The sequence below is a fragment of the Hyla sarda genome, chromosome 3, assembly GCF_029499605.1.
Source record: "Hyla sarda isolate aHylSar1 chromosome 3, aHylSar1.hap1, whole genome shotgun sequence".
Lineage (NCBI taxonomy): Eukaryota > Metazoa > Chordata > Amphibia > Anura > Hylidae > Hyla > Hyla sarda.
In genome coordinates, this window is record NC_079191.1 from 382388582 (window position 1) to 382407002 (window position 18421).

Consider the following 18421-nt stretch of genomic DNA (forward strand, 5'->3'; position numbering starts at 1 on the left):
CGATAATCACGATTTTGGGCATTATTGGTATCGGCAATTACCTTGCCGATAAGCCGATAATGCCCCGCCCCCCGCACCGCGACCGCCCCCCGACCCACCGCACCGCGACCGACCCCCCGCAGTGCTGGGCGGTATACCGGTATGGATTTTTGCCCATACCGCTATATCGGTCGGGCCCCTCCCCCACCCTCCAATAAAAAAAATAAAATAAACTTACCCGTAATGGGGCTGGTCCGGGCCATCCATCCTTCCTATAGTGTCCGGCGGCATTCCGGGTGGAGGGTGAACCGGTCTGGGCTGTCCTTCTCCGGGGGTGCTCTTCTCCACTCCGGGCAGGCTCCGGCCAAGTACGCTGCATAGACGCCGCTACATCAGGTGCGTCGCTGCGCACGGGTGCCACTGCGCAGCGGCGTCTATGCAGTGTACTAGGCCGGAGCCTGCCAGGAGTGGAGAAGATGACCGCCGGAGAAGGAGGACAGCCCGGACCGGTGCACCCTCCGCCCGGAATGCCGCCGGACACTACAGGAAGGAAGGATGGATGGCCCGGACCACTCTGACAGGTAGGGGGAGAGAAGCGGGTGGCGGCGGCGGCCTATGGCACCGCAAAAGCCACTGCAGTGCATTGATTTAAAGCGCCCGCATTAAATCAATGACCTGCAGCGGTGTCGAGGGGGGATAAATAGCCGATAACTTATACCGGAATATCGGTATAAGTTATCGGCTATCGGCCCTAACCTCCACCGATTATCGGTATCGGCCCTAAAAAAAATGATATTGGTCGATCCCTACCTGGGACCCCTGGTATGTATAAGATTGTTTACAATCTGCCAACAAGACCGTAAGTTAATGTAACACCCCTTTAAATGGTGGGGTTGTATGAGATAGAAAATAACTACTTTTTACTATAAAAATATTGGCCCTCATTTACTATTGCAAACCTGACATGTTTTGTCAGGTTGTGTGCCAGAATTTGCACCAGAATTGAGAAAAACCCAACTAACTCTCCATTTTACACACCAAAGAATAGAAATTCCACAACCCATTAAGGGATAGTAATAAAATCAATCTTTATTAGTTACCATTAAAAACAATGTACATACGAAAAGGAAGTCTTTCGACAGTTGTGGGATAGAAAGACATGAGGAATTAATTCACAATTATTTATTAGTCTTCATTTTCAGAATCTCTTAGGGGAATCTTGGGAGATGCTTTGGCTAAAGGCATTATTACTAAGAAAGTGTATGATTGACTCCTCATCTCTTTTCCACAGGTACCAACATTCTACATTTTACCGAAAGTCCATAAAGATCCCCTCAACCCCCCAGGCCGTCTTATTGTATCTGGAATTTGAGGTTTACGTGAACCGGTTTGCAAGTTTATGGATTTTTATTTAAAACCTTTAGTTGAATGTTTACCATCCTACGTTAGAGATACAACGGATGTCCTGGGCAGAGTTGATGGGATCTTTATGGACCCTGATATGATTCTAGTCACTGCCGATGTAGAATCTTTATATACTTGCATCAACCATGATGATGGCTTAAAAGGCAACTGAGTTCTTCCTCTCCACCAGCTCCTCGGACAACGACACCTGCCACCTGATACAGCACTTATTAAAATTTATTTTGACTCATACATTTTTTTTTAAAGTTTAACCCCTTCCTGCTATAGGACGTATGCATACATCCAAGCATCCGAAACATTCGCGATTTGGACGTATGCATAAGTCCTAGCGATCTCCGGCACTGCCGCAGGCAGGGCAGGAGATCGGCGACGGGACCCGGCTGTTAATCACAGCCGGAGTCCCACCGCAGCTGCCGGAGCCGCGATTGCGCCGGTCCCGGCAGCATTAACCCCCTAGATGCATCTATGGTGTTGACAGGGGGAGCGCCTCTCCCCCTGTTCACCAACAGCGGCGCCGCGATATGATCGCGGGTTGCACTTGGTTGCTATGGCTGCAGGAAGCCTTTGAGATCCCGGCTGGATCGCACAGGCTGTAGTGTATGTAGCTAATCAGGTCATACTGCGCTGCAGTACAAATGTATTGCAGCATAGTATAACCTGTAAAAAGTGTAAAAAATAAAATAAAAAGTTCTTCAATAAAAGTATTAAGTGTAAAAAAAAAATATCACCAAAAGAGATCAAAAACACAAATCATATACATAATAGGTATTGCCACGTCCGTAATGATGTGTACTATAAAACTATAATGTAAATTATCCCGCACGGTGAACGCCGTAAAAAAAAAAATAGAATATATATATAAAAAAAGCACAAATTCGCCAATTTTGGTACAAATAGCGGAATACAAAAGATCAAAAGGTAGCACCTAGCTCAAAAATGATACCAGCACAGCTGGTACAGCTCATCCCGCAAAAAATAAGCCCTTACTCAGTGGCGTCGGACAAAAATAAAAAAGTTACGGCTGTTGGAAAATGAATGGCAGAAAAAGAATTTTGAAAAAAAAAAGAACATAGAAAGCTATATAAAATGGGTATCGCCATAATCGTACTAACCCACAGAATAAATATAACATCACTTTTACCGCACAGTGTACACCATAAAAAAATATATAACTGCCAGAAATTTTCCAGTTTTTCACAATATTTTGAAGGTTTTCACAAAAAATGCTGCATGTGTCAACAAAAATGCACCACTTATATAAAGTACAATATGTCACAAAAAACTATCTCACAACCGCTCTGCTCAGAAAAAGCATTCTAAAGTTATTACTATTTAAAGAGATACATGTCAAATAAAAAAAAAAAAAGAGCCTGGTCATTGAGGTAAAAAATGGGTCCGTCCTTAAGGGGTTGAAGATTCTTTTTACTTACAAAAGCGGGGCACTGCCATGGGGGCAGCCTGTGCCCCATTGTTCACCAACCTCTTTCTAGGTTACTGGGAGAGAGCGGTGTCAAACATGTGCAGTGCTGGCTGCGTTACATTGATGACGTGCTGTTCATTTGGCAGGGGTCGTCCCCCCAGTTGGAGCTATTTATGGAGACATTGAATAAAAACAACCTAAACATTAAAGGGGTTATCCGGGGAAAAAAAATGTTTTAAATATCAACTGGCTCCAGAAAGTTAAACAGATTTGTAAATTACTTCTATTAAAAAATCTTCATCCTTTCAGTACTTATGAGCTTCTGAGGTTGAGTTGTTCTTTTCTGTCTAAGTTCTCTCTGATGACACGTGTCTCGGGAACCGCCCAGTTTAGAAGCAAATCCCCATAACAAACCTATTCTACTCTGTGCAGTTCCTGAGACGAGCAGAGATGTCAGCAGAGAGCACTGTTGCCAGACAGAAAACAACAACTCAACTTAAGCAGCTGATAATTACTGAAAGGATTAAGATTTTTTTATAGAAGTAATTTACAAATCTGTTTAACTTTCTGGAGCCAGTTAATATAAAAAAAAAGTTTTTTCCTGGAATACCCCTTTAAATTGACATATCGATATAACGCCCAGAAAGTGGATTTCCTGGATGTGCAATTGGAGAAAGACACAAGGGGATATTTATCCACGGCAACAAATTCTTAGCTGCACGCCACATCAGCACACCCAGGATCCACCATTAGAGCCGTCCCTGTGGGTCAATTTTTAAAGGGGTACTCTGCACCCATAGATATCTTATCTCCTATCCAAAGGATAGGGGATAAGATGTCAGATCGCGGGGGTCCCGCTGCTGGGGATCTTGGCTGCAGCAGCAGATAGGGGATAAGATGTTTAGGGGTGCGGAGTACCCCTTGAAGGAAAAAACCTATCTGCTCGTCAGAGGAAATATTTGAAATCCGCAGAGGTGAACTTAGAGAACGGTTTCTGGAGAGAAGATATGGGAAGCACACTTTAAGGGTGCATGCACCCCGCGTTTTTTTCTATACAGTTCCCGTACACGGTTTCAAGCTAAAAACCATAATGAACTGTATGCATTAACTTAACATTGTAAACCGTATATCAAAGCATCATCCGGTTTAGTCCGTTTTACGTCTTAAATGGTTTTGTCTGTTTTTATACCTGTACCCAAAACCTTAGTCTACCACGTTTTTTGGTCCGGGTGAAAAACTGTATTAAACCGTATACGTATTTTTTTTAAACATGGGAGTCAATGGGAACCGTACAGAACTGTATGTACGTACGGTTCCATCCAGTTTTCACCATACGGTTTTTGACTTTGCACAGTGTTTTTTCTTGGAATTTCAATCAAACAAGTGAAACTTTATTCAAAATGGAGTGAAAAGTTAAAAACTTATCTGTTTGCAACCGTTAAAAAACAGATGCAACCGGACATCATTTTTCAAACCATATACGGTTTTCAACCGTATATCGGTTAAAATTTGTACACACGTTTTGATACAGTTTAGTCAGGTTTTGAGGAATCCGTTTTACAGGAACTGTATTGCAAAAACGTGGTGTGCATGCACCCTTATAATAGGGCGAGGGATACACCAAGAACTGAGCTGCTCAAGACTAAAAGCAAGACATCTAATATAGAAGAAAAAGTAAGGTTTATTTCAAACTACAATTCTCAATGGCAGGCAATGCGGGAAATTATGTAGAGACATTTGGGAATACTGAAAATGGATCCCATGGTGGCTCCATTTGTCCCCAAAAGGATTTTGATGACTGGCAGGAAAAGTGGTAATTTGAAAGATGCCTTGGTGAAAAGCCATTAGATCCCTAAGAAACTGAATCCATTTAACCTTACATCTCCCAGGGTGGGATGTTATCCCTGTGGAGATTGTAGCAGCAATATGGTAAGAACATCTGAATTTATATCGGCAGATGGTAAGAAGAGGTTTGAGATCAGACAGTGTATCTCTTGAACAAGTACATATGTCATCTATTATACTACTTCCAAGTGTAATAAAATTTATATAGGACTCACCTCGAGGGAACTTCGAGTCAGAGTGAGAGAGCTTGTCAGAGACATTCTGGCAGCTAAGGATATGCTGGACGTACATACAATAAAAACACTACCAAAACACTTTAGATTGGTGCATGGCTGTGACCCTAGTGCTGTCAAGTTTAGAGGCATAGATAAGGTGACTTTTGGCATCAGGGGTGGGGATGTGAAGAATTTGGTGGCAAGTAAAGAATGACGGTGCATAGTGACATTGGGCACTATGGCCCAGGCAGGACTGAATGAACAGTTGGGTTTTTCTGCCTATCTGTAGCTTTGCATCCATCTACGTTCTATAGTTTTAATCTTGTTCTGTTTTCTATATTTGTGACGTTCACAGTTTTTAATCATGATATGGATACAACAATCTGCTCCGTCAAGCCCACTTTACAACGCTTGTGTACCCACACTAAGAAAATTATATTCCACATTTGGCTGTGCAAGAGGTTATACCATGTGATTAGTACAGTGTTTCTATTATGTATTCACATATTGTGTAATTAACTGAGTCCTTACTGTGTATTATGTAGTATGCATTGAAACAGGGTTGAAACTTTATTTTTGCTATAATTTTAACCACAAGGTTATTGTATTTGTCTTTTTATTGGCAAAAGATAAGAAAAAATATTTAACAGTTAATACATATAGGTGGATGTTCACTTTTTTTTGTATCTTAAAACTATATATATATATATATATATATATATATATATATTTATTATGGGAATATCTGTCTAAATTGGGGTAATTATAATTGATGTATTTGTAATATAAAGTTTTTTCACTATTTATTTTCACATTGATATATTTTATACACTCACATGGTTGTGACTATTTATATTACACATTATCATTTTGACACTTTTAATTTTTTTTAGATATTTTGTACTGTGTTCACTAATAATATAAATGTAAGAAATTTGTTCTTAGTATGATGCACTTTAACACAATTTATATCTTTGTACTGACCAATGCTGCTAGGAATATTTTGTATATAAATCATACTGCTATAAATACAAGTAGTATGGAATATTGTGTGTTACCCTGTTTTTTTTATGTGATTTTATTGGGATTATTAATTGAGAGTTTACGTGGGAATAGCAGTTAATTACCCTCTTGCCTGAGATATTAGGTATGTGGATACATCTATCTCCAGTGCGCATGTCCGTGATGCAGGTGTGAGTGCCCTCGTCTGGAGGCGTCTGTTTCATCTCTGTGTGCACGCCGCGTCATTAATATGATGCGGTTGCGCTTGCAGATATGATTGGGCGGGGACTGGATTCTCGCGTCGATCATATGACATGCGCAGAGAATGGAGAGTTACCCGGATGCCACACTAGCATTCTGGAAATGAATGGCTGATAGTGAGGGTATATAAGGGTAGCATTTCACAGAGCAGATTAACCCATGAGGAAGACACGAAAACGTGCGTTCAGGGCTATTGTGTGCACCAGCTGTTGCTCCATTATGGGTGAGTACGGTGTCAGGTTCTGAGGAACAGTTTACCTTACATTGAATACCTGATACGACTTTGGTAACACGGGGTCATTTACTGCTATATCCTGATTGGGGAGTATTATTAATCTAGCACTTTATCAGCCCGTCTTTTTGTATATTTATGTATTTTTGGTATCTGTATGTACATGATTAATCAATCTTTTCACCCTAAGTGGACTATTATACTTACCTTAATATGTAATTGATTGTACTTTGGTTTACATACAATTTCTTGCTAGTCCTCAGTTTTTTTTATGTAATTTAAATTTTTTTTTAATGCTAACTAATAAAGAGGGATTTTATTACTATCCCTTAATGGGTTGTGGATTTTCTAATCTTTGGCATGTATATGCATTTTCTAGAAATCCTTTAAGATTACTAGTATTTACAATGTTGATGTCTGTTTAATTTGTCTACAATGTGTAGGAATTTGGCATGGTGTATGCACCCATGCATGTGGGCGTTTTCGGTGTTAACTCTCCATTTTACTGAGAAAACCCGAAAAAGGGTCGTGGTTGTCTTGAAAAGGGGGCGTGACCACACAAAAAAGAGGAGTGTTCCTGACATTATCACAAAAAAACTACATATTTACTTGGTGGATTTAAGCTGAGGAAAACCAGACAGATCAGACAGTAAAACCAGACAGTTAAAAAAAAAAAAAAAATTAAAAAAAAAAAAAAAAAGCAAAATGTAGGGAAAAGTGCAAAATGTAGGGAAACCTTAGTAAATACCATGGAAAAAAATTGTAGAGAATTAAAACCTACAAAGAAACCTACACAACACTCCTAGTAAATCAGGGCCAGCTCTATTCAGGTAAATGAGGCTACACTGCAAAGCGGGGCGTGAGTATGCTGCAGTGGGTGGGAGGATATCATTGCTTAAATAAATTCCCTCCACCCTGCTATCCACCCACCATGGAATCCTGGGAAAGGACGGAGACAACAGTGAAATAAAAACACCTGCACTGCAGCACTTCTGGGTGAGGGTTTCATGCACCGTGACACATTTACCAATTGATCTGGAAACAGAATTTCTATCTGACTATTTCTGCTCAAAATGTTTTTTTTTTTTTTTTCAGAAAAATACAGTTTTTTGTCATGGCATCTTCTACGCTCATGAGGAAAAAATCTTACTAGAAAGGGAGGTGTACAGAAACTCAAACCTTAACCAATCTGTAAAAATGTAGTAACAAATAAAGGATGACAAAGTATCAATCAGTAATGTATTACCACCAATCATTTAGGCATGCAAATCATCTGAAAAAAGAAAAAGAAAAAAAGGTAAATGGGTACATACCTCATACTTCATTTTTCTTTGGTGAATGCCATTCAAAAAATTGTCGTTGCCCTAAATGCAATAAAAGCAAATAAGAATACAGAAACAGCCCAACACATGTAAGCAGGAACCATATATGATTCCTGCTGAAACTATAAATTTAAGAATAATTTACCCCAAACCAAGAGGGTGCCTTTAGGTATTTAATTGTCAAACATAAAATTTTTAAAGGAAAGTTGCAGATAAAAGTGTCATTATCCACAAGTCATTGGGGTGGTCCCTGGTGTTTCTGCTCATCTCACTGGCCTTGATTGGTAGATCTCTCCCTATACCTAAACAGAAGGAGATCTATCAATCATGGCTGGTGAAGCAGGAAGAGAAGCAACAAGGATTAGCCTGATGACTTGTGTTCCGGCAGCATGAAAGCATTTTAACGCTGAAGGGATTATACAGATATGGGAAAAACTCAGCTAGTTTGTTCCAAAAACAGCATTACAACTGCCCCCAGGTTGTACAATACATTTGTAAAGACTTTACACCCTTTTACATTGTGTTATGTTGTGGCCTTGTGCTTAAAAACATATTTCCCATCATTCAGAACTCAATATCTCATAACGACAAAGTAGAAACATTATTGCATTGACTCAGTACTTCACTCCTGTTATCTTGGCTGTGTGCTTGTCTTGTTGAAAGGTGAATTTTCGGCCCAGTCTGAGATCCAGAGCACTCTAAATCAGGTTTTTATTAAAGGGGTATTCTGCCCACAGACATTTTATCCCCTATCCAAAGGATAGGGGATAAGATGTCTGATTGTGGGGGTCTCACCGCTGGGACCCCTGCGATCTTCGTGCAGCACCAGTGCCGAATCAGTAACAGTATATTTAGAACGCTGGGTTTCAGCGTCCGGAGAAGTCACGGCAAGCCCCCTCCCATAGACATGAATGGAGGGGGAGTGGAGTGATGCCATGTCGCTGGCCGCAGAAACCTAGCGTTGTCTGTGTGCGGAGTACCCCTTTAAGAATATCTCTGCTCTTTGCTCCATTAAGCTTTCCCTTAACCTTGACCAGTCTCTCTGTCCCAGAGGCTGAAGAACACAGTCACTAAAGATGAGCGAAGTTACAGTGATTCGATTCGTCATGAACTTCTCGGCTCGGCGGTTGCTGACTTTATCCTGCATAAATTAGTTCAGCTTTCAGGTGCTCCGGTGGGCTGGAGACTCTCTCCTAGGCCACTGGAGCACCTGAAAGCTGAAGTAATTTATGCAGGCTAAAGTCAGCAACTGCCGAGCCGAGAAGTTCATGACGAATTGAATCACTGTAACTTCGCTCATCTCTAACTGTCACAGCAAAATGACACCACCATGTTGCACTGCAGGGATGATATTGGCCAGATGATGAGCAGTGCCTGGTTTTCTGCAGACATGATGCTTAGAATTTAGGTCACAAAGTTAAATATTGGTTGCATCAGGCCAGAGACTCCTGTTTCTTGCAGTCAGGAAGTCTTTAAATGCTTTTTTTCATCCAAATTTCAGGTAGTTTTCATGTATTTTTTTTTTTTTTTTATAAATAAACTTTATCTTATACATTTCATACATCAAATTACAATTCCATATCATAAGCTCCCAAATCCGACCCCCCTCCCCACCCTTCATCCTGGCATTGTTATCCTATCCTCTTCTATGAGAGCAAACAAAAACAGTAGAGGAAACAAAAATAAGTTTTCATGTCTTTTACAGAGAGAGACTTCTTGCCTTACAAATCATTTTTTGGGGCTTCTCCATACATTATGTTGTAAAATGAGTGATGTCATTACAAAGTACAATTACAAAGAACCATACATAACAAGCCCGCAGCGCACCAATCTATTCATGTGTGTATAATTCATCTATTTATTAATGATCACATCAATGACTGTATATATCCAAAGAGTGAATTATAATTTACACAGGTGGTCTCTCATATGCACTACATACTGACTTTTGTCATGATTAAGCAATACTTCTATTTTCATTTTTATCGCTATTGTTTTGCATTTTGATATATAGGTATAACATCTGTGGCAAGGGCCCTGCTATAGATGTTCTTTGTAATTTATAGATATACAAGACATATTCTTATGTCAAACTAGCTATATCAGTGCGTATTTATCGGGGTATACCACGCACCGGCCTATAACACGCACCCTCATTTTACCAAGGATATTTGGGTAAAAAAAGTTTTTTTACCCAAATATCCTTGGTAAAATGAGGGTGCGTGTGTGTGCATGCGTATACCCCGATACACCCTCAGGAAAGGCAGGGGGAGAGAGGCCGTCGCTGCCCGCTTCTCTCCCCCTGCCTTTCCTGGGGTCTAGAGCCCTGCTGCCGCCGCTTCTCTCCTACTGGCTATCGGCGCCGCTGCCCGTTCTCTCCCCCTGACTATTGGTGCCGGCGCCGATAGCCAGGGGGAGAGAAGCTGCGCCGGCAATGGGGCAGCGGCGCCGATAGCCAGGAGGAGAGAAGGGGCAGCGGCACCCATTGCCGGCACCGCTGCCCTGTTGCCTCCCCCATCCCCGGTTGTACAATTACCTGTTGCCGGGGTTGGGTCCGCGCTGCTTCAGGCCTCCGGTGTGCGTCCCATGCGTCGTTGCTATGCACTGCACGGCGCGGCGCAATGACGCGCGCCGTGCAGCGCATAGCAACGACGCAGGGGACGCACACCAGAGGCCTGAAGCAGCGAGGACCCGACCCCGGCAACAGGTAATTATGCAACCGGGGATGGGGGAGGCAATAGGGCAGCGGCGCCAGCAATGGGTGCCGCTGCCCCTTCTCTCCCTGTCTGTGGGCGCCGCTGCTGGCGCCGATATCCAGGGGTAGAGAAGGGCCGGCAGCAGGGCTCTAGACCCCAGGGCAGGCAGGGGCAGATAAGCCGGCAGCGCTGGCTGTCTCTGCACCTGCAAAGCTGCTGCAGTTCATTGATTTAAAGCGCCCGCTTTAAATCATTGAACTGCAGCGGCTTATCGGCTTATAACACGCAGGTAGACTTTAGGCTAAAATTCCTAGGGGGCTATATCCAGTTCTGTATTTTAACTTTTAGCAGAGCAAAAATGTTTGTTGCACCCTTGTACAGATCTTTGCCTCTGCACGATTCTGTCTCTGAGCTCTACAGACCGTTATTCACCTCATGGTTAGATTTTATGCTAAAAATGCATTACCGTATTTTTCGCCCTATAGGACGCACCGGCATATAAGACGCACCCTATTTTAAAGGTCCAAAATCTAGAAAAAAAAGATTCTGAACCCAACAGTGATCTTTAACCTGCGGACCTCCAGATGTTGCAAAACTACAACTCCCAGCATGCCCGGAATAGGAGGTAATACTCACATGTCCCCGCCGCTCCGGACCCGTCACCGCAGCCCTGGATGTCGCTCCATCGCTGTCACCGCGTCCCCGTGGTGTCGCCGATGCTCCGGACATCATCTTCCCCGGGATCCACGCTCTCCGTCGCCGTCATCACGTCGCTACGCACGCCGCTCCTATTGGATGACGGGACGGCGTGCGCGACGACGTGATGATGTCGAAGGAGAGCACCGGCCATGCAGGGGATCCGGGCACGGAGCAGACACCGAGGAGGCAGGTAAGGTCCCTCCCGGTGTCCTGTAAGCTGTTCGGGACACCGCGATTTCACCACGGCGGTCCCGAACAGCCTGACTGAGCAGCCGGGTTAATACAGGGCATCACCCATCACCGCGATCGGTTATGTCCTGTATTAGCTGCGGGTCCCGGCCGTTGATGGCCGCAGGTATTCACAGTATAAGACTTCTCCCCTCCCAGTTTTGGGGAAGAAAATGTGCGTCTTATACGGCGAAAAATACGGTATATAGACGGGGCTGTGCCTTGCCAAATCCTGTCCACCAACTTCTCCCCTCCCAGTTTTGGGGAAGAAAATGTGCGTCTTATACGGCGAAAAATACGGTATATAGACGGGGCTGTGCCTTGCCAAATCCTGTCCAATCAGCTGAATTTACCACAGGTGACTCCAATCAAGGTGTAAATACCTCTCAAAAACATCTCAAAATCAGAGAAATGGCAGGCGCAAGAACTAAACTTATATACATGTAGAATTTTTGTTTGTTTTTGCTTTTTTTTATTTAATTTTTTTATATGAATTTGCAACAAAAAAAATATCTGTTTTCGCATTCTCACTATGGGGCACTGAGTGCAGAATCATGGGGATTAATTTGCTTTATTTTTTTATTTTTGCAGCATGTTTTAACATAACAACATGTAAAAAAAAGTGAAAGGGTCTAAACATTTTCTGAATGAAATGTAAAAGTTTTATATGTGCCCTTGTTTTAAGTTCTAGTTTTCCGAGGGAATTGCATCTCTAACACAACATTTTTATCAGAATTGCTCAATTCGCACAGATAAAAGTTCTATCCTCACATAACATTTATTATGAAGCAAGCAAACACAGCTCATAGGACTCTCAGGAGGCAAAATGTAACAGAATTTAAGAGCAATTAAGGCCAGAAAATAAAATCCATTAACATAAATCTCACGTCCGCTCCTGCTAGCCTATGGGCAACATCAGGAAAGCATTTCAAGGATCCAAGAGCTTTTGATAGTGTTCCGCTGCTAAATTATAGTCACACGGACCGGTACTAAAAGAGAATAGTAAATGCTGTTTACACCGTTGCACTCTGGGAGCCGCCATGTTTCACAGAGTGGAATGGTTTTGTTGAGCGTTAGAAGAATATTAAATTAAATGCATATAATGATTTCTTGGAGAAAACTGCAGGGATATAAATTGCTATGTGTCTTTAGTGAAGGGTCAAACAACAGGGTTTCCATACACGGCTATGGGAATCTTCAAAATACGTTATTAGTATCAGGAGAAAATCCCTAAACAGCTCAAAAACAATGGGGCAGATTTACCATAACCTGTGCAGCGGAAAAGTTGACCAGTTGCCCATAGCAACCAATTAGATTGCTTCTTTCATTTTTAAAAGGGCCTCTCAAAAATGAAAGAAGCGATCTGATTGGTTGTTATGGGCAACTGGTCAACTTTTACTCTACACAGGCTTTGATAAATCTCCCCCATAATATGCCCACATGTTTCTTCCACTTCTAAAGTTGGATTTTTCATATCTTCAATTTTTTTTATTATATATCTTTTTCTATATTTTATTATTACACTTTTTATTATTTTACAGGAAAACACAAAGGGTCTAGAGTCTGGAATTGGGTCTAGATTGTGTTGTAGCTTGGTAACAATTGCTGTTTCCCTCTCCCTTACATCCCATAAGGAATGCAGAAAAATCTCTCTACACCAGTGTTTCCCAACCAGGGTGCCCATAGCTGTGGCCAAACTATAACTCCCAGCATGCCCGGACAGCCTTTGGCTGTCCGGGCATGCTGGGAGTTGTAGTTTGGCCACAGCTGGAGGCACCCTAGTTGGGAAACACTGCTCTACACCAATGTTTCTCAACCAGAGTGCATCCACGTGTTGCAAAAGTACAACTCGCAGTATGACATGACTATTCAAATATTACTAAATGCTGTAAAAAAATAAAATAAAAACAGCTCAGCCTGTTCATGTACAAAAACATTAACATAAAAATGACAATAAGAATATAGTAACGGTATGGTAAAAAAGAAAGTTTTAGTATCTGGCCATAATGAACAAACAAAATAATAATCTAGGCAATACATTCCTGATAAAGCTTTAAAAAATAAATAAATAAATAAATAAAAATAAAAAGGGGGGTTGTTCCTAAACATTGCATTGTGTCTGCTCAATACATACAGCTCAAGTTTTAAGTCAGACACGGACCATGGACAATAGCGGGGCAGTATCTGGGGAAAAAGAAATCACATCCTTTATTCTACTCCAGGATAATCCCTTTAATTTGTAAGGAATGTGTCCTAGTAAAGAGAGTTGAACGGAGGAAAACAGCTTTAATAGTCATATTTTAACTTGTTTTTGTTCCACTTCAAGTTTTATGAAGGTACCAAGGATGTGGTCAGGGGATGTGTCTCTTAGTCAGCCATATCAAGACGTACAAATATTTTACATGGAGTGCACACACTATTTTAGAGGCCCAAATAGATGTTTTTTGTAAGACAGACTACATAACATTTTTTTAATTCTTTAAGACCGGGATCACACTGCAAAAACTCCAGATGGAATTTCCGACAGAGATCTTGCTGGCTGAATTACAGTCCTCATAGAGGGCAATGCATTTCTGAGTGTATTGCTCTCTATGGGGACGGCAATGCAGTCCACGTGGATCTATCGCCGCCCGCGGTAATACCGTCCAGAGATGAACCCATAGTGCATCTTAGAGATCCTATATAAGAGGGTGTCATCATTGCAGGTTACTTTTAAAGATTGCCAGAGAAATTGTTCATGGGTAATATTTGGCTCTCCAGCTCATGCCGCTGAAAAGAACAATGCAGTGCCAGCCATGGATAAAAGTGGCACTATTTCTACAAAAGAAATTAAAAAACATCCCTGTTTATATTCATACATACAGCATCCCACACATACTTTATGCACAGGATTTGATGTTGGTACAACCTGAAACATAAAATCTGCACCTTCAAATCTTGTGCATCAAATATGCTCAGGCTATTGTACGTGAGAATACACCCTAAAGGGTTAACACTGGCTGTAAGTGGTTGTTTATTTCTTTCTTTATTTTTTTTAACACACTCATGCCCAGGCTATGAGACTTGTGCATCCCTCCTTTTGCTGCCTTGGTATTGCTTCTCTGGTCGCGGTATGATTCTCTTACTAGTGATAGGGGTTCAACCATTACAGTGCCGCTCTGCCAACTACTGGCTGAGGGGGGAAATGTTGTGGCCAGTGACACTATGACACATGACTCCCAGCATCAGAAAAAAAAAGAAAAGAATGCATGAGTGACCACAGCGGTGTCCCATCTCAGCCAGTAATTGGCACTGTGATGTAGGGACCCCCAGCAACAGAAAGAGGAGTGAACTGGGACCAGCTATACCGAGGCAGCATGGGAGCAGAGGTATGTAAAGGTTTATTTATATATTTATTAATTATTTTTTATAATGGGCATGTTGGTGTAAAAAAGCTTAAGGTCTGAATACACCTTTATGTCTGTACAGACATTATCGGTGAAACTAAACTGGAAAGTAGGAGGCGTCTGTGTTCCCTAAAATATGCAATATGTTACATGTAAGGCAACTGATGGATTTCACAACACCTACCTTTCCAGAGTCAGAAGAGTAGGACATGCTTAGGCTGTTGATGTCTTCGCTTGGCAGATTAATATTCTGAAGCCGTCTCTGCACTTCTTCTTCGATATATGCATGGATTCTGGGTAACCGTAAATACGTTAATCAGAGAGTCTCGGAAGTAAATTCCACTTCTGTGGCTTTAAGGGCAACACAAGCTTTCTTCTACATTTAAGAGTAGCAATTTACACTCTTATAAAGTGTTTAAAGCAGCAAATGTAATCAAAACGGGATATTTGTCAGCAATATCCACTTACTGCATCGGCACCAGGCAATTTAGATATAATCACATAAATACTTTAAAAGCTAAGAAAATTACATTTTTTACTACAATAATATTTTATTTGAGTGTAAACCTGGAATAACAATACTCTTTCCTAAAACCATAAAAGCATTCAGGCACAATATGTAGTTATTACAGCTGTGCCCATGTTTTACCATGCTTACTTAGAAGAGGATTTAAATATGATTATATACCTGTCATCAGTCAGCTGAAGCAAATGCGGCTGAGTTTTCACTGGGCTTGCTGGAGAGTTGGCGAGGGACGGCTTTTCTTCTAGGGCTCCTGACAGATTTTTTGAAAGTGGATCAGTCACTTGTATCTTCTGCTTCAGTTGCTGGATTTCCTGAGATAATCTGCATAAGATCCATAAACCACAATGGCAAAAACAAAAACAATGATAGCTTCAAAAGTAAAATAAAAAAAAAAACAATCAAAGATATCTTAATTTCAGCACAAACCATATGTTACTGTGAAACGTCTGGTGCAAAACTATGGCAGAAAATAACGGCACTGAGAAGGTCCGGTGTGCAGGTACTTTACACAGAACGTCAGGTTAAAGCATATACATGTACATATATCCAGTCTATATTTGTGATGCAGTGTTGACTTCTGGTAAAATAAAGTGATGGAACTTTGAATTCCTGCAACCACTAGGATAGGGGATAAGTTTTAGATGACGGGGCCAGAGCTCTCTCTTGGAACGGGGGTGTGATACCCCCTACATATATCTCTATGGGTGAGCCATTTGACCATCTTCAGCTAACCCATAAAGATATGGAGGGGGTGTGTCGGCCGCTGCTTCATGCTGGGGTCCACATACTCCGTTCCCGGAGAGAGCAGAATATATGCTTAAGGAAAATACTTATAGGTGGCTTTAGAGGAGTGTTTCTCAGGTACGCTCCTCAAGACACCCCCCCCCCCCCCCCCAATAGGTCATGTTTTCAGGATTTCCTTAGTCTTTCACATGTGATATAACTGTGGTGATGCCTGATTCACTAACCATAATTAGATCACGTTCAGTAAATCCTGAAAACATGACCTGTTGGGGGGTCTTGAGGACTGCGCTTGAGAAACACTGCTTTAGAGGATTGTTTGATTTAAGTAAGGGGAGTTGGCCTGGAGGATTTAGCTATGCTTTATTTTTCCTGCAGTGTTGGTGCAGGGAGATTAAACACTTATCACAAGGTTCTCTCATAAATTAAAGTTATTAAATATTCCAGCAGAGGAACAGTTAGAGATGAGCTTGTTGGTGGGGGACCCTTCTAATAATAAGCAGAGCTAAGCCAAGGTAGCCTTACATATACATGGCCAAGCCTGCTGATTTGGGTGCAATTGTCCAATCATTTTATGTGTATGGTGGCCTCCTGACCTTTCTCTAGCCCAACCTCTGCTGTAGTGGTAAAGACTGTTGAATTTTAACATGCCAAATCCTTTTAGGCTTGGTCCACACAATGTAAAAATTTGGGTTCATATTATTTTACACAATGATATTCTGTAAAATGCAGGCACAGTTTCACAAATTATGGCGCATTTTCACAGCAAATCTGCATGCAAATTAAAATATGCGCTAAATGTTACGCAGAGTGAACTTAGCCTTATTCTCGGGAGATAATCTGCTGCCAGAGGAGCCAGACAGTAACATTCTCTCCTTTTTCCACTAAGAATACAGCATTCAAGTGTGAAAGTATATGTGGGGGATCGTGAGAGAGCTATTAGCTGAATAATTGTGCAGATAACATATATCTTAGCTTTACACAACAGCAATAGAAGTGGTGAGCAATATATCCAAAAGGCAAAAACTGATCTCTATAAGAGCAGATTGTGCAGTAGCTTACCGTTCCCTGTCTTGCTCCAAAGCTTTTTGTTCAGCTTCTAGACTTGCCTGGAGACCAGCTTGTTCCTGGCTGCTGTCCATTGCAGCAAGTTTCCTCTTTTGCTCTTCTATTTCTACATCTATTGTAGAGTGTCTTTGGAGTGCTGAATGTCTACGCTCCAACTTAGCAACTGCTTGCTCCAAGGCTTCCCTCTGCTGTTTTTCTCTTGACTCAATGATCTCCTTTTCCTTCTTTCTAACCTTCTCTTCCTGGCGGGCAATATTGGCTGTAAACTCGAATGTTTCTTGGAGTTGTTGTAGTTGGTCGCTACTTGCTCTAAATTGTGCAAGCTGATCAGCCTTTTCTTCAATTTCTTTCTCAATCTGATATAAAGTTTTGTCTAACCCAAGCAATCCACTGTCTAGCACCTCTGCTGCCCTTTGCTTTTCCTCCATCAATGCCGGCAAATGGTTCTGCTTTATGTACTGGAGTTGCCTCTGCTTACAATGTAGCTTGTGTTTGGTTTGCTTTATCATATCCCGCTCCTCACCCACAGGAGTTAAAGGAGAATCATCTCTATTGTGATCAACATTCGAAAAGTTCAGTCTTTCAAGTGTGTCCCGATCCGCCATAATTTCATTTTCTAAGCACTCTTTCTGTTCGCTTAAATCATCCACTAAATTGGACAATTTCTCCACCTGCATTCTCTTAAATGTAGTATATTTATTTGTTGCTTTTTCTACCTCATCTGGATCTTCTTCTCCTTCAGACCTAGCTTCCTTAGCTCGTAAAAGATCCTCCCTGACATCCTCAAGAACCCGAATCTCTTCTTCAAACCTCAGGAAATCTCCTCTTTTGAGAAGTTGGATCATTTCTTGTTTTTCTCGAAGTTGTTCCTCAAGACGAAAAACAAGCTTCAACTGTTCCTTCTCTTGCTCTTCCAGCCTTCTTTTTTCTAACTCTAGTTTCAGATATTGCTCATCCTTCTCTTTTTTAAGTTTTTCCAGTTCTTTGAAAATTTCTATTTTCTCAGCTTTTTCTGTACTATGAAGTTCCTGCAGTCTCTGGAGTTCTTCTTGGACTTTTGCGAAAGACTCTTCTTCTTGCTTCTGTTTCTGGAGTTTTATTTCATGCTGCTCTCGCATCCTTTCTTCTTCAAATTTCTCCTTTTCGGCCAAAAGATCTTTCAGTCTGGTTTCGATGTCCATGCTTCTTCTTTTCAGGCTCTCCTCCTGTTTACGGATTTGTAATTGGACAAATTCTGTTTCTTTGCGCTGATACTCAACTTCTTGTTGCATTTTTTCCAGTTCAGCTTTTACAGATATCTGTTTTTCTTCCATCTCTTTTATCATTTTTCTGAAACAAGATATGTACATTTCATTGAGATCACTCTATATACTGCT

General features: G+C 41.5%; 1 protein-coding gene and 1 long non-coding RNA gene across 4 annotated transcripts in view; one reads left to right on the forward strand and one right to left on the reverse strand.

Annotated features, from left to right (window-relative positions):
- The window catches only part of LOC130362834 (uncharacterized), a 37057-nt gene extending 29453 nt beyond the window's left edge, over positions 1–7604 (forward strand). The window contains exon 3 of the long non-coding RNA XR_008891591.1: positions 7475–7604. This is a non-coding gene — a long non-coding RNA (uncharacterized LOC130362834). The remainder of the gene's footprint in view (positions 1–7474) is intronic.
- The window catches only part of KIF16B (kinesin family member 16B), a 372668-nt gene that overhangs the window by 131685 nt on the left and 222562 nt on the right, over positions 1–18421 (reverse strand). For all 3 annotated transcript variants that reach the window (XM_056567898.1, XM_056567896.1, XM_056567899.1), the window contains 4 exons: positions 17040–18374; positions 15399–15557; positions 14895–15003; positions 7693–7743 (listed from right to left, as the gene is read on the reverse strand). In XM_056567898.1, coding sequence (XP_056423873.1) covers positions 7693–7743; positions 14895–15003; positions 15399–15557; positions 17040–18374 — 1654 coding nt within the window. The remainder of the gene's footprint in view (positions 1–7692; positions 7744–14894; positions 15004–15398; positions 15558–17039; positions 18375–18421) is intronic.